The sequence below is a fragment of the Uranotaenia lowii genome, chromosome 3, assembly GCF_029784155.1.
Source record: "Uranotaenia lowii strain MFRU-FL chromosome 3, ASM2978415v1, whole genome shotgun sequence".
Classification (NCBI taxonomy): domain Eukaryota; kingdom Metazoa; phylum Arthropoda; class Insecta; order Diptera; family Culicidae; genus Uranotaenia; species Uranotaenia lowii.
The window spans coordinates 267,583,813-267,611,739 of NC_073693.1; the positions used below are offsets into that span (position 1 = coordinate 267,583,813).

Consider the following 27,927-nt stretch of genomic DNA (forward strand, 5'->3'; position numbering starts at 1 on the left):
CACGTGTTGTTCATTAATCATTCAAAGACTTCGCGGAACTCTTTACAACGGTTCCTGAACTTTCAATTGTTCTCTATCAACGATTGTGAAAACCAAATTTTTTCTAGTACTGCTAGATATTGTTATCCGAGTGCTTAAAAAATTTAAAAATTGTGAAAGCATTCCAAAACTCTTTAAAATTGTGTTTGTCGTCCTGAAAAGGACGGTTTGTTTGTGAGTAGAGAAGAGTCCCATTTAAGCCTTCTTTTCGGTCTTCTTGGGCAGCAGAACGGCTTGGATGTTGGGTAAAACACCTCCCTGAGCGATGGTGACACCCGAGAGCAGTTTGTTCAACTCCTCGTCATTGCGGATGGCCAGCTGAAGATGACGCGGGATGATACGGGTCTTCTTGTTGTCACGAGCGGCGTTTCCTGCCAATTCCAGCACTTCAGCTGCCAGATATTCCATGACAGCGGCCAGATAGACGGGAGCTCCAGCTCCGACACGTTCTGCGTAGTTGCCCTTGCGGAGCAGACGATGGATACGACCAACTGGGAACTGAAGTCCGGCACGAGATGATCGGGACTTTGCCTTTCCCTTGACTTTTCCTCCTTTGCCGCGGCCAGACATTTTGTTGGGTTGAGTTTAGAGTAGCTTTACACAAACGAAACGACGAATGTAGAATGTTGAAAACGGAAAGAGGGTCGATGCTTATATATTCTTGGCAACCCTGAGCGCATGCAGGTATTCGCATGAGTCATAAAGCAAACGAGGGAAAAGTCTATCCTCGAGGCAGCGTAAAATGAAGCAGATGGTTGAAAAAAATGTAGGGGATACAGGCAGAATTGACGATTGGAAAGACTGTTTCGCATGAGTTTTGCCTGCTTAAAAGCGGCTGCAGCCCAAGCCGAAATCATCAGTTTCGTTTCGAATCTAACCCTAACAACTCAACAATGGCACCGAAAACCAGCGGAAAGGCCGCCAAGAAGTCCGGCAAGGCCCAGAAGAACATCGCCAAGGGAGACAAGAAGAAGAGGAAGGTCCGCAGGAAGGAATCCTATGCTATTTACATCTTCAAAGTGTTGAAGCAAGTCCACCCTGATACCGGAATCTCGTCCAAGGCCATGAGCATCATGAACAGCTTCGTCAACGATATCTTCGAACGTATCGCTGCTGAATCCTCTCGGCTGGCTCACTACAACAAGCGCTCGACCATCACATCCCGCGAAATCCAGACTGCCGTCCGTCTGCTGCTTCCGGGAGAGTTGGCCAAGCACGCCGTCTCTGAAGGAACCAAGGCCGTCACCAAGTACACCAGCTCCAAGTAAATTTGCACTGTTGTGTGAAGCTACGCTTTTCAAACGGCCCTTTTCAGGGCCACAACACACTTTGTATTGAGAGTTGTGCTGCTTTTTCTTTTCGATTATTGTTTTACGGCAACTGTTGTTACTCTTGGCATCTCTTGGAAAACGGATTTCCATGAAACAGACCTCTAACAAGCGTCAGAGGTATAAAATTGACATAACATCTCGTAGAACAAATCATAAGTTTAATTTTGTCAAACCGTATATAATAGAAAGAGTAAACCTAGAAGAAAAACAGGAAACAGTGAACAGTGAAGTTTTTTACTTGAAACTCAACATAGTAAATGCAGTAAACATCCAACAAGATCTGATTGAAATTGCTATAAAACAGGTTATAGCTTAGTAATAGAGAAACAGAGAGCATCAGTTTGAAACCACATCGACAAATTCAAATACGACTATCTCAAAAAAGACGCCTACAATCGACGTCTAAACGACGTTCTCAAAAAAGACGCCCACAATCGACGTCACGACGTCGTATACTATATGAAATTATTGGACACAACTGAAAGTTCCGTGAATTCAGAATAAGATATATGTTTTGTGTTTAATCAACATAAAAAGATAACAATCTCGGGTTTCAAGATAACGTCAAATTACATTGTTGAATTTTCAGTTGATCCTTTCACTCAATTTCCATTATGAAAGGTTCTCACGCCGCGGCGCGCCGCTTTCGGTCATGTGCCATTGTTGATAGGTAAACCGAAGCCACAATTTTGTCCAAGATGGCGTCAAATTTGGATAAGCGTCTATCACAAACCAAGTTCTTGTCATTCAAATGGTATAAATACTGTCAATATTTTACGTCATTTCAACTTACCAACATCTAGAGTCTTGAGTTTAAAATTCTGATGCAATAATCATCGTCATTTGGAAACATTTCGGCGAGTTATTCAACCCAAAAGGTACATTGCTAGGAATACATAGAAGTTTTAATCAGCTATATAAATATTCGTTGTCGATTTTTGAATTCGTTGGTTTTAAACTCAGGCGTCTAACTTGCTTTCCTCATTATCAAGCAGTATGGTTTAGAAATTTCAATCGAATCTTGTTTGATGTTTACTTCACTTCCTACAAAAATACTTATTAAAAATCGATATTTGAAAAGTAAAATAGCACAACTCTCAAAACAAAATGTTTTGTGGCCCTGAAAAGGGCCGTTTTGAAGCGTAGCTTCACACAGCTGTACAAATTTACTTGGAGCTGGTGTACTTGGTGACAGCCTTGGTTCCTTCAGAGACGGCGTGCTTGGCCAACTCTCCCGGAAGCAGCAGACGGACGGCAGTCTGGATTTCGCGGGATGTGATGGTCGAGCGCTTGTTGTAGTGAGCCAGCCGAGAGGATTCAGCAGCGATACGTTCGAAAATATCGTTGACGAAGCTGTTCATGATGCTCATGGCCTTGGACGAGATTCCGGTATCAGGATGGACTTGCTTCAACACTTTGAAGATGTAGATAGCATAGGATTCCTTCCTGCGGACTTTCCTCTTCTTCTTGTCTCCCTTGGCGATGTTCTTCTGGGCCTTGCCGGACTTCTTGGCGGCCTTTCCGCTTGTTTTCGGTGCCATTGTTGAGTTGTTTGGGTTAGATTCGAAACGCAACTGATGATTTCGGCTGGGGCTGCAGCTGCAGCAGGCAAAGTTTATGCGAAACGGTTTTTCCAATCGTCGATTCTGCCTGTATCCCCTACGTTTTTTTTCAACCATCTGCTTCTTTTTACGCTGCCTCGAGGGTAGATTTTTCCTTCGTTTGCTTTATGACTCATGCGAATACCTGCATGCGCTCAGGGTTGCCAAGAGTATATAAGCATCGACCCTCTTTCCGATTTCAACATTCTACATTCGTCGTTTCGTTTGTGTAAAGCTACCCTAAACTCAACTCAACAAAATGTCTGGCCGCGGCAAAGGAGGAAAAGTCAAGGGAAAGGCAAAGTCCCGATCATCTCGTGCTGGACTTCAGTTCCCAGTTGGTCGTATTCATCGTCTGCTCCGCAAGGGCAACTACGCAGAACGTGTCGGAGCTGGAGCTCCCGTCTATCTGGCCGCTGTCATGGAATATCTGGCAGCTGAAGTGCTGGAATTGGCAGGAAACGCCGCTCGTGACAACAAGAAGACCCGTATCATCCCGCGTCATCTTCAGCTGGCCATCCGCAACGACGAGGAGTTGAACAAACTGCTCTCGGGCGTCACCATAGCTCAGGGAGGTGTTTTGCCCAACATCCAAGCCGTTCTGCTGCCCAAGAAGACCGAAAAGAAGGCTTAAATTGGACTCTTCTTTACTTACAAACAAACCGTCCTTTTCAGGACGACCAATACTTTTTAAAAGAGTTGGTTGATGCTACTTGGTAAATACCGTAAAACTGCTAACACTTACGAGAATATTTATACCTCTGCTTAAATATTGGTATGCATTACGTCAAACCTCATTTTTACTATTCTTATTTTCAAGCTGATCTTCATATATGTACTTTAGAAGTACAGTTTTGCATAGATGTATTCGAGCGACACTATATATTACCCCATAAAGCTGTGATAACTGTTGATTAAATCCTAAAGAATAAGATAATCGGTTGAAATATTCACTTTTTCCAGTTTTTTACAGCTTACACTTAACTGCCGAAAAGTTAAAACTTTGTTATCGTATAATTGAGATAGTATGCAAAACTCCGCATCATTCAAACCTAACGTATCCCAATCGGACTGAATTATCTTTGAAAATAATAGTTGAAGCTGAACATCATGAATGATATATTTTTCCATCCTATGTAGCGTGGCACAGCCCGTTTGCAGCGAACTATCGCGCATCACAACTTGATTCAAATTTCCTATTTACTAGCTCTAAACTGCCTTTGAATGTACTATTTGAAAGGAGTGATGGTACAAGTTGAGTAACCGGTTCGATTCATTTGTGAAAAGGATAGTTAGTCTCCAACGAAAGTACAATTTATTACTAATCAATAAGAAGCTTAGCCATTGTGATGTGGAATGTTCCATAGGAGGTGTATAGATGAACCCGCTTTATCTAGAGGACATATTAAGAAGGAAACTGCCCAGTGCACTCTACCTTCCATATCGTTTCGATATGATGTCCGGATGGCCCTCCCTCATCCCTCAACTCAGAAAACTCAAGTTGGTCTCCTCCAATAAACTTTGGTGGCCCTAAAAAGGGCCGTTTTTGCTTGCATTGTTTTCATGATTTAACCTCCGAAACCGTACAGAGTGCGTCCCTGGCGTTTCAAGGCATAGACGACGTCCATGGCAGTGACGGTCTTCCGCTTGGCGTGTTCAGTATAGGTAACAGCGTCACGGATCACGTTTTCCAGGAACACCTTCAGCACACCACGAGTTTCCTCGTAGATCAAACCGGAGATACGCTTGACTCCTCCACGACGAGCCAGACGACGGATAGCGGGCTTGGTGATTCCCTGGATGTTATCACGCAAAACCTTGCGATGACGCTTGGCGCCACCCTTTCCTAGACCTTTTCCTCCCTTGCCTCGGCCAGTCATTGTTGAAGATTTGAGTTAGGTTGTTAACGAACGGTTGAAACGAAACTAATGCCTGCCTGTCGTTTACGGTCTCCTTATATACCGTTTTTCCAGGCTAGAAGCCATTTTGGATGTCGGTAGAAAGTGGAGGGAAAACCATTCATTTTTCCTGTATAAAAAGGGATGCCAGTTTGTTTCATTCAATTATTCTCATTCAACCGTCTGAACAGCAATGGCTCGTACCAAGCAAACCGCTCGTAAGTCCACCGGAGGAAAAGCTCCTCGCAAACAGCTGGCCACTAAGGCTGCTCGTAAGAGTGCTCCAGCCACCGGAGGAGTCAAGAAGCCTCATCGTTATCGGCCAGGAACCGTTGCTCTGCGTGAAATCCGTCGTTACCAGAAATCCACCGAGCTGCTGATCCGCAAGTTGCCCTTCCAGCGTCTGGTTCGTGAAATCGCTCAGGATTTTAAGACCGATCTGCGTTTCCAGAGCTCGGCCGTCATGGCTCTGCAGGAAGCTAGCGAGGCCTATCTGGTTGGACTGTTCGAGGACACCAATCTGTGTGCCATCCATGCCAAGCGTGTCACCATCATGCCAAAGGATATTCAGTTGGCTCGTCGTATCCGAGGAGAACGTGCTTAAGTGAGTTTGTTGTACCTGTTTCTCATCAACCTATACCAAACGGTCCTTTTCAGGACCAACAATACATTTTGAAGGAGATAGTCGTGAAAAAAAGGGGTTGGACAGGAAGATTAAACAGAATAAGAATGCTACTTCCAAAACCGAACTCTAGAAGTTTCCAAGAACAGAAGTCGATTCTGAGTTTGGTGTTGTGAAACAGATTGTACTAATCTCCTGATACTTTTGCAGATGACGTCATCATTCTGGATACATGTCTATTCAACTGTGAATCACTGAAATTGGGTGCTCAAAGGAAGAACCGAGTTTCGACCTAAACAATAAGGATTGCATCAGACTCGGGTTTTGGAAGCCACTTATGATTCATGAAAGTGATGAGATGACCGACAATTCGCATATGCAGTACATGTGACGTGGGTATTCAAGCAACAGTCACATAACTCACGTTTAAAAGGACTTCAAGGTAAGTCAAAACATTCCTTTTAATTATGGATTGATCAGTATAATGAAGAAAAATTCATTCCAAACATTTTGTTTTCAGCAGTCCACTTTTCCCAACGATTTCTTCTCGCGAACGTCACCGAAAAGCTCCAGCTTCTCGTTTAAATAAATTATTGGTATTGAAATAATTTCACCCCGGGCATACCTCACTGCAATACTTGTACCATTATTGTGGGGATTGTTCCTTCTTGGTCCCACCCTAACCACATCAAAGCGTTCGCTGTCGTTGTCGTCGGGTGTCAAACCCTCGTCAGAGGAGCCAAACCGTGAGCCCTGCCAGAAGTAGACTGAGTCGGTTTGAGGTCATTTTTTGATTTATCAAACTTGGAGTCTTAAAAGCTTTGTTTTGCTTCAAAACTCATCCATGATTTTTCGCAGAATTTTTAAGTAACGCATACATGAGTAAATTTAAACTTTGAGGTTTGTGGGAAAATTTAATATTTTGTACTGAAAAATCAATATCATTTTTGTTTCTTCTGTGGAACCTAGCGCTTATGGTTATTGTGTCAATTTATAAATTCTCTTAAGGAAATTTTGCGTTGAACAACTTTTTTGAAGACTGTAATTTCGTATCTTGTTAGACAAAAATGTTATTAGGTCTTTAATGGGGGCATATCTTTTGGCATTGAAAACCAATAAATTCAATTGACATCACTACTTGTGCCAAGCAAAGTATTGCATAAAAAGTAGTCATGCAGTACCTCGCTAGGCACCCAGCAGTGATGTAAATTTAATTTATTGTTTTTCAATTGCAAAGACATACCCTTATTCAAAAACTAACAACTTTTTTGTCTAATAAGATACAAAATTACGGTATTCGACAGTTGTTTAGAGGAAATTTCCTTAAAAGAAATCAATCATTGGTACAAAAACCATTATCACTCGGATCCACAGAAGAAACTAAAATGATGTTGATTTTTCAGTACAAAATATTCAATTTCCCCATAAAAATTTCAAACCTCAAATTTACTCATGTGAACTTTACTTAAAAATTTTGCAAAAAATCATGGATGAGTTTTGAACCAAAACTAAGCTTTTTAGACCCCATGGTTTGAGAAATTCAAAAATGACCCCAAATCGACTCAGTCTACTAGAGCAGTATTATTTTGGTCGGTCCAAAGCGAGACCAAACTAAATCCTTTGGTCCTTTCCGGTGACACCTGCTTCCCACCCTAGGATACGGGTGACGAAAGCCCTGATGGTTTTTAAATAAATAGCGACTGGCGAGGGCTAGGACAAATTGATTTCACATGAAAGGACAAGCCAAACATTGCTGCAGTTGAACCAGGGCTAAATTGAAAATCGTTTGGAGTGAATGAGCTCCACAATTGTCAAAGGGTAGCACAATTTATAACGAAATAAACACAGAAGGATGAAATTAAATATGACCATCTTTGTCTTCAAACTATTGAGAAAAATAACACATTGACTCTTCCCTTCCCATGGCGACCGTCAAAAATTGATGACATCTCAGACGTCGTAAATTATAATCATTATGACATTTTTGAAGACACAAATATTACCGCGTATGTTTACTCTGGACATCAAACGATCATCTATAGTTGCAAGTCAGGAGGCTGCACTTCTTACAAAAATGTTAATGAAGCATCGTTGCTTCTTATTTTCTGTGCTAAAAATGACAAGTGGCAAAAGATTTGCTTAATTTTCCTAGAGAGTCTAGAGAACCTTTTTATGTCTGAAAAGCGATCAATTTTGTCCTGATTCTTTCTGATAGCTAAAAGTATAAGATTAAAACAGTACCTTCCACCCAATGAAGTCACTTGGCGCAAAAAAAAAATCAATAAACACCTCCAATGGGAAACGATTTGTTAAACCGACCCCGAGCTATGGCTTACTGTACGCGTCGTCGATGAGCCGGACTATTTGCACCCAATTCTCGAGGCACCATCCCATCATAAACTGGTGTTCATCGATCAGCAAATTCCTTCCCATCGTCACTTCATCAACGGTTGGCCAGGTTGGAATCGACTGAGCGTCCCGGAATGAGAGTGAACATTTCCGTTCAACATTCCTTTCTGATATGTTCATACGAATGGAGGCAGAACTACAAAACACAAACCAGCCGATAAACCCCACTCATGTAGGTACACATTAAACTTCAACGTTTCTCACCTGCCCCGAAAGATGGGTTGCGGCAGTGTAAATCTGCGGAAGTATGATAAAGCCACAGAAAAAAAATTGGCTGGGCGGGCCTCGACAGAAAGGATTTTCCGTTTACGGTCGTTTACTGGCTCGTTTCGTTTTATGGTTTTTCCGATGACCCATCATTCTGCTCCTCTTCCTCTCATTTTATGCCCCTTACACACGGTTTGGTCCCGTTGACTGAAAACTAGGCTCTGGCCTTTGATGATGGTCGATTATGTTGACCTAGATAAGTGTTTGTGTATGGTCAACTCACTCGCGAAATAGATTTTTCATGATAGCTTTTCAGAAGAAAAATTTTATGATCTCTTGCTGGACAAGAGTTTGAAACTAGACGAAAAGATTTTTTAATGATTATTATGCAGTTTTTTAAGTATCCTCACTAAGAACTTCAACCTTATAACATAAATTTAAAAAAAAAGTTGTACAATCTTTAACGCCGAACTGTTTAAATTTTTATGCAGGAGAATGAGGATATTTGATCCCTGGGGATACTTGATTCCTTCGCTTTATCTCGGAAACGGAATGTCTTACAAATATCAAATGTTAAGAAAATATTTTAAAAAATTTATTTTTCGAGTTATTGAACTTTGTTTAGAAAATTTAACAAAATATGATTGAAGATCTTTTTTATCACTTTAAATGTTTCTCATCTTAAAAAAACATAATAAAAATATTTATTCTAATATGTCAATCGGTAGAGTATAATATGAACTTTATAATGCCGTATTTTCAAAGCAAAAGTAAACTCTCAATTTTATTCAAAAAGATTTTTTTCAAAATGTATGTTATGGGTATAATTGATCCATAGAGTCCAAAAAGTTACATTTTTCATCTGAATTGATTGTAATAATTGGTTATCATGAAATTACTAATATAGACCCCGTTCGATTTTGACAACACGCCCGTACATTTTGTGTTGCCAAAATCGAACGGTTTTTGTTCACAATTTGTTTTTCAGTAACTTTTACAAAATAACTATTCTTATTATCAAAAACGTTATTTTTAGTCAATTTCCGACCATTTGTAGTCATTTTTTTATTTTTTTCATCATATTTTTGATGCATTTTGCACTTTTTTTGTTTTGTTTTTAATGTTTTTTTTTATTTTGTCGTATTTGCTGTTTTTGTCATTCTTCATCATTTTTTAGTTGTTTTTTGTCATTTTCAGTCTTTTGTTTGATTTATTTTAACTTTTTGAATTTTTCATTTTTTTTGTCATTTTTGAGTACTTTATAAAATAAAAAAAACTTTATTAACTTTTTTTATTGTTGCATTTTATCATTATTTCAGAACATAACTGTCTAAATTAAATTGGTCCTATTATAACGAAAACTCAAAGGTAATGTTGTTTTTAAAACCCGTTCGATTTTGGCACATGTGCCAAAATCGAATGTTGCCAAAAACGAACGGGCTCTGTATCTAACAAATAACTAATGTTTATCCAGTAATTATCTGTTAAAAAGGACTAAAAATACTGTATTTATTTAAAAACAAGAAAATTGCACCTTTAAGTAGGCAATGACTCTAGGGAAGTATACAAACTTTGAGAATTCTCTTTGTCTGATACTTACAAACTGTGAAATGCTAACTAATAAGGCAAAAAATAGTCAAAAAAAACCTTTTATCTTCGCATTTTACTAGATTTTTGTCTAGAATAAAGTCTCCTTTAGTAAAGGATCAAGTCTGATGTGACTGAAAAAATATCACAATTTTTTTAGTCACTCGGAAAGCTTCTAGTTCATTTTCAAGTTCTTGTATCTGTGTTATAGTGATATAGTGTTTTTTTTCATCCCCTAATTCCTCTATATTTTGTAAACAATCCAAAAAACACTTGTTTGGACTACACAATTTTCAACATAAATAGACCTATCTTTCATGACATTTTCCAAGAAATCAAATGAAGGTTATTTGAGTGACTGATTTTACCTTCAATTATCCTATATTTTTCAATTACACTGAGGTTTTTTCACGCGGGGTTTCGTACCGCGTAAAAAAAACCGCGTTAATTCTAAAATCCGCGTAAAAAACCGTGTTAATTCGAAAATCCGCGTTAAAAACCTCGTTAATTCGAAAATCCACGTAAAAAAAACCCCGTAATTTGAAAATCCACGTAAAAAAAAACCATTTTAATTAAAAAATTCGCGCAAAAAAGCACGTTACTAAAAAACGCGTAAGAACCATGATTTTTTTGAAAATTTGCGTACAATGATAGTTTATTTTTAAGATAAAAAACAAAATCAATTAGCTTAAAAGAATAGTAAAATATAGTGAGACTTTTTTGATAGCGTGGAATTCAGATCGTCTCATGTCTCATGTCTCAGGTCTCATGTTCCATGTATCAGATCTCATGTCTCTTGTCTCAGGTCTCAGGTCTCATGTCTCAGGTCTCCTGTCTCATGTTTCATGTCTCAGGTCTCAAGTCTCATGTCTCAGGCCTCATATCTCATGTCTCATGTCTCATGTCTCTTGTCTCAGGTCTCATGTCTCATGTCTCATGTCTCATGTCTCATGTCTCATGTCTCATGTCTCATGTCTCATGTCTCATGTCTCATGTCTCATGTCTCATGTCTCATGTCTCATGTTCTTTGTTGGCAGAATTTAGTCCTAGTTACATAACTTTAGGCCTAAGAAATTTCATCTTACGACACGATATGACGATGTTTATGAATTGATATTTATTTTGATTTAAATTTCGATTTGCAATTCAATAAACCTTTTGTATTGCAACTCTTATCTTGACACTTAGAAACCCTACTGCGTCTTCAGAGTGGCATTTTTAAGTGTAGCTCAGAATATGAAACCAACAATGTTTATATCCGAATTCATTCATCAAATACTAATCTAAAACATCAACAAGTTGGTAGCCATGTGGTTGGTGACAGGCATCTCCTAAATGCTCATCCCAAATGTTATTTGAAATTTTCTCGAGGGAGTTTCTTAGCGATGACATTCACAAAAACCAAAAAGGACATATGACTGCGGCAGTCGTTTTCAAACTGATGAATGTCGCTCTAGATTTCGGAGAAATGCTTAATGACATTCTGACAGTAATCATCCCTGAGCTCAGCTTTACATTAAAAATGGCCAAAAATAAAAATTAAAAGGGTTTTCTAAAATGAATGAAGCCACACAATTCCCTTTTTTTCGAGGTGCAAAGAATCTAGATGCTAATTTTGGCGACTCTGAATACAAATATACATTTTTTGAAAATGGATTAAATCATTTGAGAAATTTTTGCAGTTTTGTCAAAACTTTTACACTATTATATGCCTTTCAAAAGACCGCAAATAATTTTGACTTCTTTGAAAATAGTTATAAATATTTTCTTTTTGTTTACTTTCCCAACACAGTAAAATACGGGAGTATTGGCGAATTAAAACAAAAAAAAATTTAAACACATAAAATTTAAGGAATTTCTTTAATAAAAAAAACCAAATCGTTTTGCATACTTCGAAAATAATTATTAAATGAAATAAAACCTTTTTGTAAACCTTTTTATAATTAATGTCAGAAATACTTGTAATAATATCTTTCCAAATTTTTGAAAATTGTAGTAATTAACTTTTTAAGATAAATGTTTATCTGAAAAAAAACTATATCATCAATTCATTTCTCAACAAATGAACTCCATATCACCGAAACAAGAGGTGATAGACAAAATCTAACAAATGAATCGAAACCAAAATTTTCTAAATTAATCATTTCAACATAGTCACCAAAAAGCATTCCCTTGAGTTATCAATTAAATTTTACAATTAAGTTTTTAAAATAGTAAGACTTTATTGGAAAAACTTTCTATTTAATTGTTAAAAACGTATCTTTTGCACCTCCATATTTTGTATTAATTTAAAAAAAAACTTTACAAGATATAGTTTTTTTTCATTTTTCAAATTTTTAAATTTTTTTGGATATTGTTTCGTAAGTTTGTCTTTCTTATTCAATTCTGTTTTTTTTTCCTGGAAACATAATCTTCTTGGAAGTCTTAAATCTAAATTTTTGTAAAAAAAACATTGCTTTTGGAATTTAGTATTTGACGGCGACCAAATATTCAGAGTTGAAATTTCAAACTTTAAACGTGTCACTGTTTTTTTTTCTTTTTAATTTTCGTTTTCAGAAATGATCATTATTTTCAATTAATCTTTTAAAACATTGAAAATTGATTCAAAGCATCAACTTTGAAGCTTAATACGCAATATCAACTAGATTAGTAATTGATTTGTGTTTCAATATTTACATCAAATCTTAAAATTCTTTATTTTTATTTTTATCAGTTTCTTATTAATCATTCAAGAAATCAAATTACCCAAACTGTACTTTATCAGGTAAATCTTTGAATGATGAATCAAACTTGTAAAGTTATTATTGTGAACTTATAAAATTTACTTTTTTTGTCTTTTAATTTAATAGCTGAAAGAATTTGATTTGAAAAAATGATTTTATCTCGGACTTTGAACACTGGCACTCTTGAAATGAAATAAATTTTTTTTTTTTTATCAAATTTAGTTCAAACATCAACTATGTGTTTTGAATAAATTCTTTTAAGTTCAGATAGATATTTCCCTCCTTATGAGAAATTCTTATTTCAACTCGTGATTAAATATTTTTCCAAATTCGGGATATTTCAACCCTTCAAGTTAAAATGAAGAAATGATATGTAAATTTAGATGATTAATGTTTCTCAATTATCATCATTTTTGCATATTTTTTTATCATGGTAAATTTCTTACCGGATCTTAAATTTTATTTTTGAAAACGGAATAACTTTCTTTTTAATCTGGTACTCTATTTCCAATATTCTTCATCTGTACACTGATTTTTAATGTCCAAAACATTAAATCCTTGTTTTATTCGAAATGTTTATCTATATTCTTTATCGTTTTCTGGTGTATTAGGAATATTGATTTCAAAGGTTAAATCAAGTCTGCTTAAAATTAATTTTTCAAGCGAATTTCTAGTTCAAAATAAGGAACGTCAATGACTCACCAGAAATAGCATTGATTGAAACTTTGACTCTGGTTTATTTTGAATCGTATCAGTACAATTTACCATTTTTTCGAATTTGTATAATGGTCATGAGAAGAAATACGTTTTTAGAAATCAATTTCCTTACTTATTATGATTTTTGGTATTGTTATAATTTCTAGCTGAATTAAATTTTTTTTTTTGGTTCTGGACATGGCATGTTAGAGCACCTGCTCACGGTTCAGGTGTAAATATTGGTTTTAAGTATACCAGTTTTAGCACAATTTGAAATTTTAGAATCGGCTAAAACACCCACTCCCCACCGGTGTAGGAGCAAATTTAAAACGGAAACACTTTCATTGCAGACACTCAATAATTGAGAAGAAAAAACCCATTTTATTAGAAAAATTGCATAAGTTATGAGTTTCACGGTTAATTGTCTTAAAATGAATTCTACGAATATTCTTTTTGACAGAACAATGATTTCAACTATTCTACCAGGATTTCATTAATATAAAAGCAAAAATGACTACACAACGAGGAAAAAAGGTCAATAGAAACAATTCTTCAATTAATTCAATCAAATTGCTTTGAATCAATGGAATAAGGTTTTGTTAAAATGAAATGAAAAAGCAATTTTTTTTTCAAGTTATTACTGACATTGATAAAGGAAACGAGAAATGTTTATCCCAAAGTCAAAGGAAATTTTCCTTTGATTTGTCGACATTTTTGTTTGACAAAAACTTGTTTCACTATTTGTAAATTTATGTATGGATACAGAAAAATATGCTGATATTGACGAAAACTCCGAGCAATCCATACGAAATTAAAAATCTCTCAATATCTCAAATAAAACAAAAAATATAGAACAAACAATAAACATTTATTTTACATCATCGAAAAAGTATTCAAATTTTCTTTTCGTTTATATTTTTCAAATTTTAGAACGCTGACTGGATTCACTAATTCGTCGAGCCCAAATGAAAAGCTTTTTATTTAATTATATTAAATTGAGAACAATGTGACATCTATTATTTATACTTGATATGGTTTTTATTAACATCTATTCTCAATTTATGTTACGTATAGGGTGGTTGAAGCGAAAAAAAACATTCAAATGATATCTCAAAAAGCAACTATTATAGAAACTATCACACCCAATGTTACCCAAACATGTGTGAAAGAAATCATTGTTCGCTAAAATTTTCTCACCGTGAACTAAATCGGTCTGTCGTATATTTTGAAATCCTGTTCTAAATTTGCATGAATTTGGCGTATAACTGTTGGGAATTTTGAAATCGATAACTGTGCTAAAACAGCAATTTACGCCACCGGTGCCAGCCGAAATGTTTTAGCGTGGTCGAAAACCGTGTTTTGCATCTACCGTTGGGACAGCCCTTAGCACATTGCGGATCAAATACGAGAAATCTCGTTTTTTGCACGCCACAAGTCTGCTACACTTAGAAGCATAACTCAAAAATTTTTTATTTCATCATCAAATTTTCTTCGACAAAATTGAACACAACACCTGCCGTAACTCAAAGCGGGCAAATTATTGGAATTTGGTTCAATGATTTCTAAGATAAAGAGTGCCGAATTTCGGTATCTCGGCTATCATTTTGCGCGGTCCCTAAGGTGTTAATCAAGCTTGCCGAAATTTATTCTCTGTTTTGCGAAATAATTTTCTGTTTTTCTGTGATTTAACTCGAAAATTCTGTGACACTTTTTCCATAAATTTTATTGAAAAGTCATGACATATTCGTTGTTTTTTACTGTTTGCCACGAAAAATGAATTAACATTAGCAATCTTATCACATTTTTCCTATTAAAAGTAGAATCCAAAATTTTCAGTTTTTAATTTTGAAAAGAAAAAGAGTAAAATTGAAACAATCTGTAAATTTTGTGATAATTTTAAAACTTATATGTTCTGTGACATAGATTCTGTGATGAAAATTTGCTCAGAACAATGAAAATTTTTATATTATGTAAATTTATTTTTAATTTCGGTGCACTTGGTGTAAATCTGAACTTTGAGCCTGAATTTCATCACGAATTTTGAATTTCGAAGCCTAAATTAAAATTTTGTAAATTATTCTAAGGCTTTAATTCGCTTTTCAAATTCGTTTTTTATGTTGTGATAAATGCGCAAATTTTAGTAAAAGTTCACAAAAATTTGGTATTTTTTTACCTTTTGCGCATTTATTAATAAACCATGCAACATGGTGGCTGCTCATTTTTAATTTTTCTGTTTTCCCGCATTTTTTTCCTTTCAAAGGATAAAAAATGAACCTTATTATGAAAAACTTTTTTTTCAACCATATGAGCTTCGCCCTTTTTCCGCTTGTTAATAATTTGAATTCTCATTCTTGGACAAATTTTTTAATAGTTTTTTGAAATGTAACACAAACCAAAAAAATTTGATTTTATAAGATTTTTTCTGTAAAAACTTGAAGTTTGGTTAAGATAAAAATATTTAGGTACTGAATATTGCGATTTTTGATTATTTATTCCTTTAATTACCCTTATTTAAAAAAGGAATTTAACAAGAAAATTCTTAACATATTTTGAAATTAGAGAACTTCAGAAAATTAAAATGTTAGCGCTGGGCTCGAAAATTACGATTTTTCAATATTTCCTATTTTTCCGCATTTTTTCAATGGAATTAAGATTCTGATTTTATATCTTTAAATAAATTATGATGATGCCAATGAACTTCAGAATTCAATAGGTTTATTTAGGGGAAAAATGATCCATAAAGAATTTTCCCGGTTTTGATTTGAAACTCCAGTTTTTTCCCGGTTTTCTCGATCTCATTTTCAATTCCCGGTTTTTTCTCGGTTTCCCGAGTTCGCTGGCCATCCTGTATTTACACATGTGCCTCCAATTACTTCTCACAGCTCTTCGAATATTTATTTTGTACCCAGTTAGGGACTTACGATAGTCGTCCCCGTTTGAGTCAGCTCTTGCTTTGAAAAAAAGTTTATTTGTTATTTTCCTCAACTTTTCAAGTTGTCTGTTACACAAAGGAACTTTCCTGTTCGATGTTTAAAACACGTTTTTTGAGTGGACAGCTGTCTTCGAAAGTGTATATGATTTTATTTGTAAAACTATTTGAAGCATGCGCTCTAATTGCTTTGTTGTTCGTATTTTCGCACCCAACAAAATATTACAAGCTGCAAGTGTGTGTTTGTAAAGGGGGTCTCCATAAATGCCCTTGATTATAACCCCTCCTACGTTGTTGAATGAAATATGTCAGACATCGATTCTTCATCCGATACCCCCTAGTTTGTGTACATAGAGTTTGGTTGAGGGCTTCCTGTCAATTTCTCGTTATAAACCTAGGTTTGTTTCCCTCAATGTAAATTTCGATACCATTTGTGAAAGAAAATCTAGTAAGGACTCACCTCTAGTGTTGACGTCGGTACTTCTCCACAGCGGGTGATGTGCGCTAGCATCGCAGCATACGAGTAATTGCCGGTTTTGTGCCCGGCACTTTCTCATTTATTCTACAACCATCGGTGAGGATATATCGGTGCTATCTCCAGGGAGATATGCTGACGCTAGATTTACCGTGTATCGGTATCGATATTTCGATCCGTATAGCTGCAATGTCTCCGCTGATGTATTCTGTAATGGAGATAAATTTAATTCTATGGTTTACTATTAAAGCAGTCCTTGGGTGAGAACTGGTTTCATCGTATAGAATCTTACCATTCGGCGTGTATAGCCCTTAACTTTACCCAAGGTTTAATCCAAGGTTACTGGATAGAGGAAGGTCCAGATCTTCGGCGACGAATCTTCTGAGTAGTGTGCAAGAGGCTCCTACGGCAGGAAAAAAAAATCGCATGGACATGCTTTAAGTTGTTCCTTTCGATGGTGCTTGGCTCGTACATGTGAGTCAATAAACCGGATTTACGCCTTTTGCACATGTTTGCTTATCCTTTTTCGGGTTGCTCAATGTGCTCAGTGTTTTCGGAGCCGTTTTTTAAGTCTTCGATTTTATGTTAGCAGGTTTATTGGAGCTTAAATAACCCCCAAAGCTGTTTATTAGACTGAGACGATCTGGGGTTATTTTTGAATTTCTCAAACCCTGGGGTCTAAAAAGCTTTGTCTTGGTCCAAAACCCATCCATGATTTTTTGCAGAACTTTTAAGTAACGTTTACATGAGTAAATTTGAACTTTTAGGTTTGTATGGGAAAATTGAATATTTTGTACTGAAAAATCAACATCATTTTTGAATCTTCTGTGTAACCGAGCCAGCTGTCAGTTTTTGTGCCAGTTTATAAAATTCCAAAAGGAAATTTTTCGCTTTACAACTTTGTAGAAGACCTTATCTTATTAGGCAAAAAAGTTATTAGCTGTTTAGCAGAGGTATGTCTTTTCGCATTGATAAACAATAAATTCAATTGACATCCCTTGAATTGAATTGAATTGAATTTATTGTTTATCAATGCGAAAAGACATACCACTGTTACTCGGCTGGCTCGGTTCCACAGAAGAATCAAAAATGATGTTGATTTTGCAGTACAATATATTCAATTTTCCCATACAAACCTAAAAGTTCAAATTTACTCATGTAAACGTTACTTAAAAATTCTGCAAAAAATCATGGATGAGTTTTGGACCAAGACTAAGTTTTTTAAACCCCAGGGTTTAAGAAATTCAAAAATGACCCCAAATCGACTCAGTCTGGTTTCTGTTGATTTAGTTTCAAAATACCACCCTTGTAGAACTTCCTTCCGGTAAGAAATATTGGCATTGAATCTGCTGTGACACTACTAATTGTTCTCGCTTGTTTCGGTTTCTTGTCTGTAGTCCATAGGTTGGCCCTGGTTCGTAGACTCCAGTTCATTCAAGCTTAATTTATAGAAGTTACATTGATTTTCTACTGTGTTATACAAAGTGGGTACCACGAATTAAAATCTGATGCTTGATCCGATATCTGAAACTTAAAATAAAATTTTAGTAAAATATAAAATTAAAATTGGTGGAAAATCTCATATCCTTCCTATCATGTTTTCTATCCCCGCTTCCTTATTTTTTTTTATTCACCTTAAAGTGATTTTGTATCATTATCAAATCTACATGCTCTTACTTATCAAAATCAGTCTAATTTTTCTAGGATTTGAAATTAATGCAAATGAGCTTATCACATTGAAATTGAATTGTTTCTCGATTTTAAATTTATCCAACGAGCTCTCAACATGTGAAATTGTTTAATCAAAAATCCTGAATCAATTACTAACTAATCTTTACTTCTTTGGATATTAGGAGCAATATTTGCCGAATTAAATCATCCCTACCGGCAACCAGTAAAAGGTTAAAGTTTATTTCCATCGAAATCCCACACCACCCTTGACCAAAATTTTGCACCATCAAATAACAAGGTACCTTCAGCCGAGCAGGAAGCACTTACCTTGCTATCCTTGGCGTAGTAGAGCTTGTGACCTTTGAGCCGAAAGTAGCGCCGTCGCCATCGCTGGAACGACCATGTTTGCTTCATCAGGTATCCTTCCTTGGTGGCGGCCTGCAAAAGGAGAAACCGGGCAGAAAAAAACGCAAAAATTAAAGGACCTTTCGCAAGCAAGGTTGACGAACTTGGCACGCTGTTTTGGAGTGTTGGTAAGTAAGGTTCAAAAGTAAGGTTGGAGAGTTTTAGTTCAAGGTAGTTGAAAGCATGTCAACTTTTACGATTATCTTTTCCACAATTTTTTTGTGGTTTATCAATGTTTTTCATGAATTTAATCCAATGAATTTCCCGTTAAAAACTATGTCTAATTTTATATGCTAAACAAGTTAAGCATGGCGAAAGACTTGTCGTTTCAACTTGGTTCCATATTTCACAGAGCCACAAACAATCAAACAATTGTCCATCATGTCCTGTCAGCCGCCGGCTGGGGCGTTGGTATGCGGACAATTTAACGTATATAATTAGGATGTTTCAACAATTCAAAAATACCATTGGTATGTATCAATATTATTGTCCCAAGTAACATTTCAAGTTTTATAGCAGGCTACTTGATAAAGTTTCGGTTTTATAAGGGGCTTGAGGAGTCAACTTAACCTAACACCCCCCCCCCCCCCCCCACCTTCTCACCCGCGAAATCTCACAAAAATATATGCAAACCATCAAGACCAGTAAAGGTCATATTAACTAATGGTTATTAGTTTATATAATTTTTATTTAAAAACAACATAAAGTATGTAAAGTGAAGTATGCAATTCAGTCAACTTATTGCTAGTTAGCAGGAAAAAAAAATAATTTAATTTCAATTTTGAAATTATCTTACGATTTGTGGTTTTTTATTTGTTATCGGTCACTGTGTATATTGAAATTCCTATTATTTATTTATTCAAGTATTATTCTTCAACAATATGATGGAAAAGGAGATGAACCACCTTAAGATGTTTTACAGTGTGAATGTTGTAGCAAAGGCACTTCCGGGGCCACCCACCCACGCAGCGGCCCTACCCCTTAAAAGGTGCCGTCCGTCGTCGTCGTCGTCGTCGTCGTCGTCGTCATCGTCGTCGTGGTCCTGTGGCGTGTTGACCTAGTTTTGGACCAGGGCCGGGCTTTTAACTCACACTGGGACTCATCGGAGCGGCAACGACATGACATAACCAGACCAGGTCCTCGGTCCTCGGTCGTTGTTCGTCATCTGTCAAAATCGTTGGTCCGTCCTCGACTGGCCTGGACTGAACTGGACAGGACATCCGGATGATGGTAGGTGGATGGCACCATCATCGTCGTGTCCAGACCAGACCGCACCGGAATTGGTCCTGCTGTGAGCCAGCCCGGGGTTGCCGGACTAGCAAATCAGCAGGATCGCTTCGTATTGAGGTCACCGATGAGGCAAAACTTTCGGTCATTACTTATCTTTTCACTTGTCACTGGACTGGGGCTGCCAATGGATTAAGAGATTTGAGAGGAGTTAAAATAAATTTAGCTGAGCCGAAAAACTTGTTCTGTTTCGAATCGTTTGAATTTTTAGTTACGACCGACTGTTATCGAAATTATTCACCAGGAACCAAAAAAGAGCTGACGTTGATTTCCAAATCAATTATTTCGGTTAAATTTAGCAACAACGCACCAAACAAGCGGAAAGCTGTTCCTAACAAAACAATAACCAATCAATAGGGAGACGTATGCTTCGAAATGTCACCCCCAACCACTAGAGAGTATTCAGCAGTAGTTTCAGAAACTCAATAAAATGGTAAACAGCATCCGTCGGAGTCGAGTGATGTGTTAGTTGAAACCAACAGCTAAAATTGCGTCATCCCGGAGACGGAAATGCCCAAGGGACGGACGGATGGACGGATGGAAGAAAAAAAAAACGAGAAGGAGAACTGAGGACAGGTGTTCGAAGTGTAAAGGTGTCGAATGCACCAAATCGAAATCCATCACGGCACCTGTCGAGGAAATGTGTGAACAAAGGTCACGTCAGCTTCAATTTTCCGGTTAAAGGTTCCAGTACACGTTACACGACGCGTTGTGAAATGTTTGTTTGTTATTGGGTATCGAATTCGGTGTCGTCGGTCTGTGTTGGTTGAATCAAATATGGCTGTTGAACTTTCGACAAAAGCTTAAAATTTCTGGGGAACTAGAAATCCCACATTTGATCAAATAACAATGGATGCGGCTAGTCCATTCGGATAATTTATTTCTATTTCTAGCAAACGAGTATTTTCATTAACGGATTAAAAAATTAGTAAAAAGAAATGTAGTACATACAAAGAATTAAAATATGCAAAAAAAAATGACATTTAAAGTATCACAAAAAATACACCCTAACCTACCTAAGGGTCCAGCGCCGATTGACCGGCGTATAGGGCTGAGATAAAAGATCTCCACTGCTGGCGATCCGGAGCCAGCGTCTTCACTTGCTGCCAGCCAAGGTTCTCGTCAACTGTGCGGATTTCAGCGGCTAGACTTTGCCGCCACGAGCTTTTGGGCCTGCCTCTTCTTCGATGCCCATCTGGATTCCAGTCAAGCGCCTCTCTGCAAATCTCGTTTTCATCTCTTCGCAGCGTGTGCCCAATACACCGTTGAAATTAATTTCTTGTTGAATGAAATTAAAAACTAAATGAACAAACAATTTTCGCAAGATTTTGATCCATCCCTGTTCATTCCGGATGGCGTTTGAACAGCAGATTTCCGCTGTGTGCTGTTTTTCACATTTCAACTGAAAAATCTGTGCATCGTGAGCTCCAGTTTTTATAGTTTTCATGAAAATGAGAAGCATTTCCCTGAAAAAGCGCGAAAATATCGTACACAAATGTTGTTCCTCCACAACATTTGTGCACAATTTCGCTGAGTCAGATGGTGAAAATGGAAGAAGTAAGGATTTGAGCGATTCGAAATTAGATTCGGAAGTATGGAGAGGAAAGTAGCTAACCGAGTCCGGTGGACAAAACTTCGGACCGGAAAGTCACGTGTGCTTACGCCAGAAGCCGAAGCCGAGTCAAAAACAAGCTGCCTTTGTCAAACCAAGAGCTCGTAAATTATATGATTAACTGTAGTATGGAAAATCGTTGAGCATTGGAACAAAATGGACAAAATTTGCCTCATACCACTCCAGGACACTTTAAGAATAGTGGCTCCTCAGTCCTCGAGAGCAGATGGCCTGCCAAACGAGATATTTTGAGGCGAACTTCGACATTTTCTTCTTCTTGAATTTAACGTCCACATCGAACTTGCTCTTCCGGTGAAAAACTTCAACCCCGGAATTTGCTTGAAATCGGCTTTTATATACGTTTCGTCGTCCATCACACAGCAGCCATATTTTGTCAACATCTTCTCGTAGAGCTTCCGTGCCCGAGTTTTAGCCGCCGATTGTTGCTCATCGCGGATTGGGGAGTTCTGTACCTTGTATGTATGTAGTCCAGCTCTCTTCTTTGCATTCTGGACATAGCTCTGCGACATGCCGATCTTTTTAGCCAAATCACGGCTTGAGACGTTAGGATTTGCTTTAATCCTCTGCTTCACCTTTCCCTTCGTCTTTTTTGTCCTCCGGTCACGGTTTTCTTCCAGCTCTTTTGCCGTGGTCCAACGTTAACCGCTCTTGAAACAGCTTCAACACTCTGGATACGGTTGAATGGTGAATTTTTAACATTTTTTCCAACAGCCGGTGCGACAGGTCGGGAAATTCCAGGTGTTTAGGAAGAATGTGTTCTTTCGACTCGCGATGGTTCACCCACATTTTCGTTGAATTGAAAAACACGACTTCGAGTTTAAGAGCATGTTAACGTTAACGTTAACGTCAATGAGAAAGTGTACAAAATTTGGATGATTTTTACACAATGGTGAAAAAGTTATGCCCTGTTGAATATATCGCTATAAATGCGTGTTCGCCCTTTACGTTCCATATACATTAAAGGTCGTATGAAAGTTAAAAAAACAGCATTTTTTTACCAAAGTGGAGGCAACAAACATGCATTAATATCATTTCTTTCTTAAGCAACGAAAACTACACCATTTGGGCGTTATCCGACACCTTATTCATACCAATCGGTAGAATACAAGAGAGCGTTAGATTTTGCTCTCATAGCCTGTAAATCGTTGCCAGCGACAATATCTTCCAGTTCTCTCATTGATCAATCCTCAATTACCATCTGATTTTTAGCCATCTGAATCAAGGGATTGAAATGAAGAGAGAATTCTTTGCATTTGGAGTGGTATTTTTTTTTTTTTTTGTAACTTCTTTATTTGAAACGGCTCGTACCTTTAGGTTTTAAGGAGCCAAACTCCTTTTTTTTTTTTTGTTTTTTACAATGGATTGCTTAACTTATCACTTTTTCATAGTAAAAAGAAAGATAGAAAGGGAAACATGAAAATAAAGAGAATCATAGTCGGAGGTCAATAGTTTTAAGGAAAAGGTATATTTCGAACATGTAGTCCAAGTCCATCACGGCCAATACATCCCTCACTGGAACGTTGGGTGGTTTTCCTCGGGCCCTAAGGGAGTCAATAAAATTTGTTCTGGCGACAAGATGGTCCTCACACGACCAAGCTCTATGTCATGGTAACCTTTGCCACAGCCACATAGATTGCTGCCAGCAAGATTAATACGATAGAGTACCGCGTCTAAGGAATAATGATTGGACATGAGACGAGAAAATATACGAATAAAATCTCGACTCAGGTCCAATCTATTAAACCAGGGTTTAAGGCTTACCTTTGGGATAATCGAGTGCAGCCACCGACCCAACTCATCCTCGTCCCATTTGCGCTGCCAGTTGACAAGAGAGTTTCTCCGAACCAGGAAGTAAAACTCGTCGAAGACGATTTCACGCTGATACGTGTCACCTTCCGTAGCACCGACCTTTGCCAGAGAGTCAGCCTTCTCATTGCCCATAATCGAACAATGTGAAGGGACCCAAACAAAGGTGATGGAAAAGCAACGTCTTGATAAAGCACTCAAAAGAACTCGTATTTTCTCAAGGAAGTACGGTGAGTGCTTTCCCGGTCTTAATGAACGGATTGCTTCAACAGAGCTGAGACTATCCGTTACAATATAATAGTGTTGATGGCTGATCTTGAGGCGACGCTGTCCAAAGCCCAATGAATAGCTGCTAACTCTGCAATATATACAGAACACGGTGACTGAAGATTGTAAGAGGCGCTTGAGATTTCGTTGAACACTCCAAATCCCGTTGATTCATCTATGAGTGACCCATCGGTAAAGTACAATTTATCAGCATTGACGTGCCTATATTTTGCATTAAAAATTCTCGGAATTAAAAGTGGGCGATGCGTTTTCGAAATTCCACGAATTTCCTGCTGCATAGACAAGTCAAACTGGACAGAAGAATTGTCGTAATCTTGGTTGCAAACACGATTTGGATAGTACGAGGAAGGATTTACCTCCATGGATATAAAGACATGATATATAGACATAAATCTTGTTTGAACATTTTGCTCAAGTAACCTTTCGAAATTTACAATCACCAATGGGTTCATGACCTCACACCTGATGAGGAACCGAAGTGATAGTAGATTGAATCGATCTTTCAAAGGGAGTATTCCTGCTAAAACTTCAAGACTCATGGTATGCGTAGAGGGCATACATCCCAAAACGATACGCAGGCAACGATATTGTATTCGCTCGAGTTTGATGAGGTGAGTTTTGGCAGCTGACTGGAAACAGAAACTACCATATTCCATCACTGAAAGAATAGTTGTTCGGTACAGTTTTATAAGATCTTCTGGATGGGCTCCCCACCAAGTACCAGTGATTGATCGGAGAAAATTTATTCTTTGTTGGCATTTTCCTTTCAGATACTCAATATGGGCCCTCCAGGTACACTTGGAATCAAACCAAACCCCAAGATACTTGAAACACCTCGATTGAGTGATCGTTCTGCCTAGGAGTTGAAGTTTAGGTTGAGCAGGTCTACGTTTCTTAGAGAAAACAACCATCTCCGTTTTCTGTGGAGAAAACTCAATCCCAAGCCCCAAAGCCCAGGAAGACAATCTGTCTAAAGTATCTTGTAATGGTCTGTGCAGATGAGGCTCAGTAGATCCTGTGACAGACACCACGCCGTCATCTGCAAGTTGTCTCAGAGTGCAGCCTTCAGAGAGACAACTGTCGATGTCACTCACGTAAAAGTTGTACAAAAGTGGACTCAAACATGAACCCTGAGGGAGGCCCATGTAAGAGGTTCTCCTAACTGCAATATCTCCGTGAGCAAAGTTCAAATGTTTCTCACAAAGCAAGCTGTATAAGATGTTGTTCAATAGTGGAGGTAGACCCCGGGAGTGCAACTTGTCTGCCAAAACCTCTATTGAAACTGCATCAAAAGCTCCCTTTATGTCTAGAAACACTGAAGCCATTTGCTCACGTTTTGCGTACGCCATTTGTATCTCTGAAGACAGCAAAGCAAGACAATCGTTTGTCCCTTTTCCCCTTCGAAACCCAAATTGAGTATCTGAAAGGAGACCATTTGTTTCTACCCATTTGTCTAAACGAAACAAGATCATTTTCTCCATCAATTTGCGTATATATGATTTTCGAGGGAAACATAAGCATTTTCGAGGGAAACATAAGCATTAAAACTGTCGATGGAGCCGTCTTTGCGGAAGGATTTGAACGCGTTCGATTTATTCGTATAAAGCTCAGATCACTTGTTGTCCCACCATGGATTGGGAGGCCTTCGGCGAACAGGTGAACTTGGTATGGGCTTCGTTTGAGAGCGAACAGCACAATCGTAAATCGCACCTGCAAGAAAGTTATATCAAAAATAGTTTATATAAAGATTCCCAACTCTTATGAAAACCGGGAGACAAAAAAAAATAAGCGCCACCATCAAATATGACGGCAGAAATGCAACTAAAACACAGTGAACACTGTTAGCAGAAAAAACTCATGTAAAGCATTTTTAATCACACTGTCGGACACATGTACTCAATTGAGAGTTTTAAAGCACAGCAATAAAAAGTTCCATTAACAATAACTAATTTTTGCACTCAAAAATCTTTAGTGTCAGAAATGAGGGTGTGGATTATTTTATGCGCAGCGCACAAAATAAGACTGCACACTTTAGAACTTTGGATTGTGATATTTGTGCCATATTTCAAATCAGTACCTATTTAAATCAGTTTTTTTTTTTATTTTTCTGATCGCTAACCGCTTTTTGTGACAGCAAAAGATTGCACAATATCCAAATTTCCAAAAAAAATATCAGCCTGATTGTTTCACTTTGAAAAAGACTCAACATTTGCAAAACTAATAATTAAATAATATTCTTCAAAATTTAACACGACACTTCAGGTAAAGTAAAAAGCCACAGTTTTAGAAGTTGATCCAGCTGTTTATATCATACAGCATTTTGAGTATTGGGTTTTTTCTAACTGATTTCCTTGCAGGCCATTTAGCTAAATTTAGTTCTATGTACAAATTTAACAGAGTAAATGAAGGTAGCGGTACACCTCAGGTGAAAATGAAAAATCTTCTCTAGCCAGTAACTAAAAATAGTTGAAAGATGAATTTTGAACTGGTCTCAGAGTTTAAAACCTCCTAGAAGTTTTAAACACTGAGACTGGCTTGAAATTCAACATTTCACTATGTTCTTAAATTATAAATTGGTCAATATTCTTAAATTATTATTTTCTTTGTACACTTTTTTTATTCATTGTTGATTTAAATAATCGAATAAAAAACATTGTGAACGTTAATGTTTTCATTATTATTTTAACTGTTTAAGTTTAAGTTTTTTCACAATCGATGAATCTGAATGCGGTTAGCTCAATTTTACTGAATCAGTAGCATTTGTTTCTGCAAAATTGAATAAATTTACTTCAGAGTGCATTTTGAATAATTTTAAATTGATTGAAAACATATCAGAGTGCATCATGATCTGCACGCTCGGATCTTTAAACACAATTTGTGAGAAATGTTGACCTTTTCCGTCAGCAGGTGGTGCTGATGTTTGTAGAAAGAATGTCTGTTGTAATTTATATGGAAAATATCAAGAGCTGGGTATCTTTATATCTACTATCTTTGGTTATATTCCTCCAAGGGAGGTAGAAAGTCGACAGAATCCATGGCTGTTATTATCGCTTCCGAATATTTTTTCCAATCGATGTGTCTCGTAAGATCATATGTCAAATTTACTGGATTTGAAGTGTTGACCCCATTGGTGATTGTAATTTCGATAGGTAAATGATCACTACCATTGGAATCTAATATTACCTTCCACTGGCAATCCAATGATAGTGAATTTGAGCAGAGCGAGAGATCAATAGCACTTTGTCTTGCCGGAGGTTTAGGGACCCTTGTTTTTTCACCCGTGTTTAAAATTGTTAGATTGAAACTGTCACAAATGTCATAGATAAAAGTAGAATGACTATCGTCAACTTGTTCTCCCCAGACAGTTCCATGCGAATTGAAATCCCCCAGGATCAACCTTGGCTCAGGCAAAACTGAACAAAGGTTCTCTAGGTGACTTCGATCCACTGCAACCCTCTGAGGCCAGTACAAACTGACAACACATAAGTCCTTTCCTCTTATAGTTGTATGACAAGCAACAGCCTCAATCCCTCCTGACAAAGGAAGGGGGATTCTATAAAAGGAGTGGAGTTTATTGATCCCCAAAAGCACCCCTCCATAAGAATCGTCCCGATCCAAACGGATAATATTGAAGTCGTGGAATGAGATGTTAGATTGTGAAGAGAGCCAAGTTTCGGACAAGGCAAAAATATCACAACCAGATTTATGAAGCAAATAATTGAGAGAATCCATTTTAGGCAAAAGACTACGACAATTCCACTGTAAAACAGTGATATCTCTGGCTTCTGTTGAATTAGCCATCGAGAGAGATAAACACTGAAAGGAGGGGCCAAGTTTGCAGCAATTGCTGAAAAAGTGTTCTTACAATAGGCAGCATTGAGGTAACAATGCTTCTTACGGACTCAGAAACATCAAAACACGAAAATATTCCGTTCAAAATATCAGACAACTTAAAGAGTCCCGATTGAGTAGTTGGTGTTGATGAAACTATCTTGGATGTTGAGGCTTTCGATGATCCTGCGATTGTTGGGTCATTTGGAGGTGAAGTTGTTGCACGAAATCCCGGAGGAACTTGTGTTTCTTTTTCTATTACAGTCGATCTGTTTATAAAGTTGAACGGAGATATAACCGGAGAGCTTTTTCTCTTTATCTTTGAGGAGGATGCTTTAGCACGCTTTCTGGAGTTCTCAATCATGACAAATGGTCGCCCTTCATCAGCTGAGTCGGTATCACCTACATCAATTGGCAGCGCAGCAAACACGTTGTTGGATTGGGCCGGTGGGGAGGCGCTCTTAAGAATTGCAGCGTAAGAACGTTTTG

At 37.4% G+C, this 27,927-nt stretch overlaps 3 protein-coding genes across 4 annotated transcripts in view; 1 reads left to right on the plus strand and 2 right to left on the minus strand.

The window, feature by feature from the left end:
• Window positions 1-27,927, minus strand: part of LOC129754924 (diacylglycerol kinase eta-like) — a 453,200-nt gene that overhangs the window by 335,929 nt on the left and 89,344 nt on the right. For both annotated transcript variants that reach the window (XM_055751191.1, XM_055751192.1), the window contains one exon: window positions 18,516-18,626. In XM_055751191.1, coding sequence (XP_055607166.1) covers window positions 18,516-18,626 — 111 coding nt within the window. The remainder of the gene's footprint in view (window positions 1-18,515; window positions 18,627-27,927) is intronic.
• LOC129754945 (histone H2A) lies at window positions 235-609 on the minus strand. Its single transcript, XM_055751211.1, has one exon. The coding sequence runs from the start codon at window positions 607-609 to the stop codon at window positions 235-237; it is 375 nt and encodes a 124-aa protein (XP_055607186.1).
• Window positions 5,057-5,473, plus strand: LOC129754941 (histone H3). Its single transcript, XM_055751208.1, has one exon. The coding sequence runs from the start codon at window positions 5,063-5,065 to the stop codon at window positions 5,471-5,473; it is 411 nt and encodes a 136-aa protein (XP_055607183.1). The 5' UTR covers window positions 5,057-5,062.

Coding starts and splice junctions, on each gene's coding strand:
- LOC129754945 (XM_055751211.1), bottom strand. CDS start 609: ATGTCTGGCCGCGGCAAAGGAGGAAAAGTCAAGGGAAAGGCAAAGTCC.
- LOC129754941 (XM_055751208.1), top strand. CDS start 5,063: ATGGCTCGTACCAAGCAAACCGCTCGTAAGTCCACCGGAGGAAAAGCT.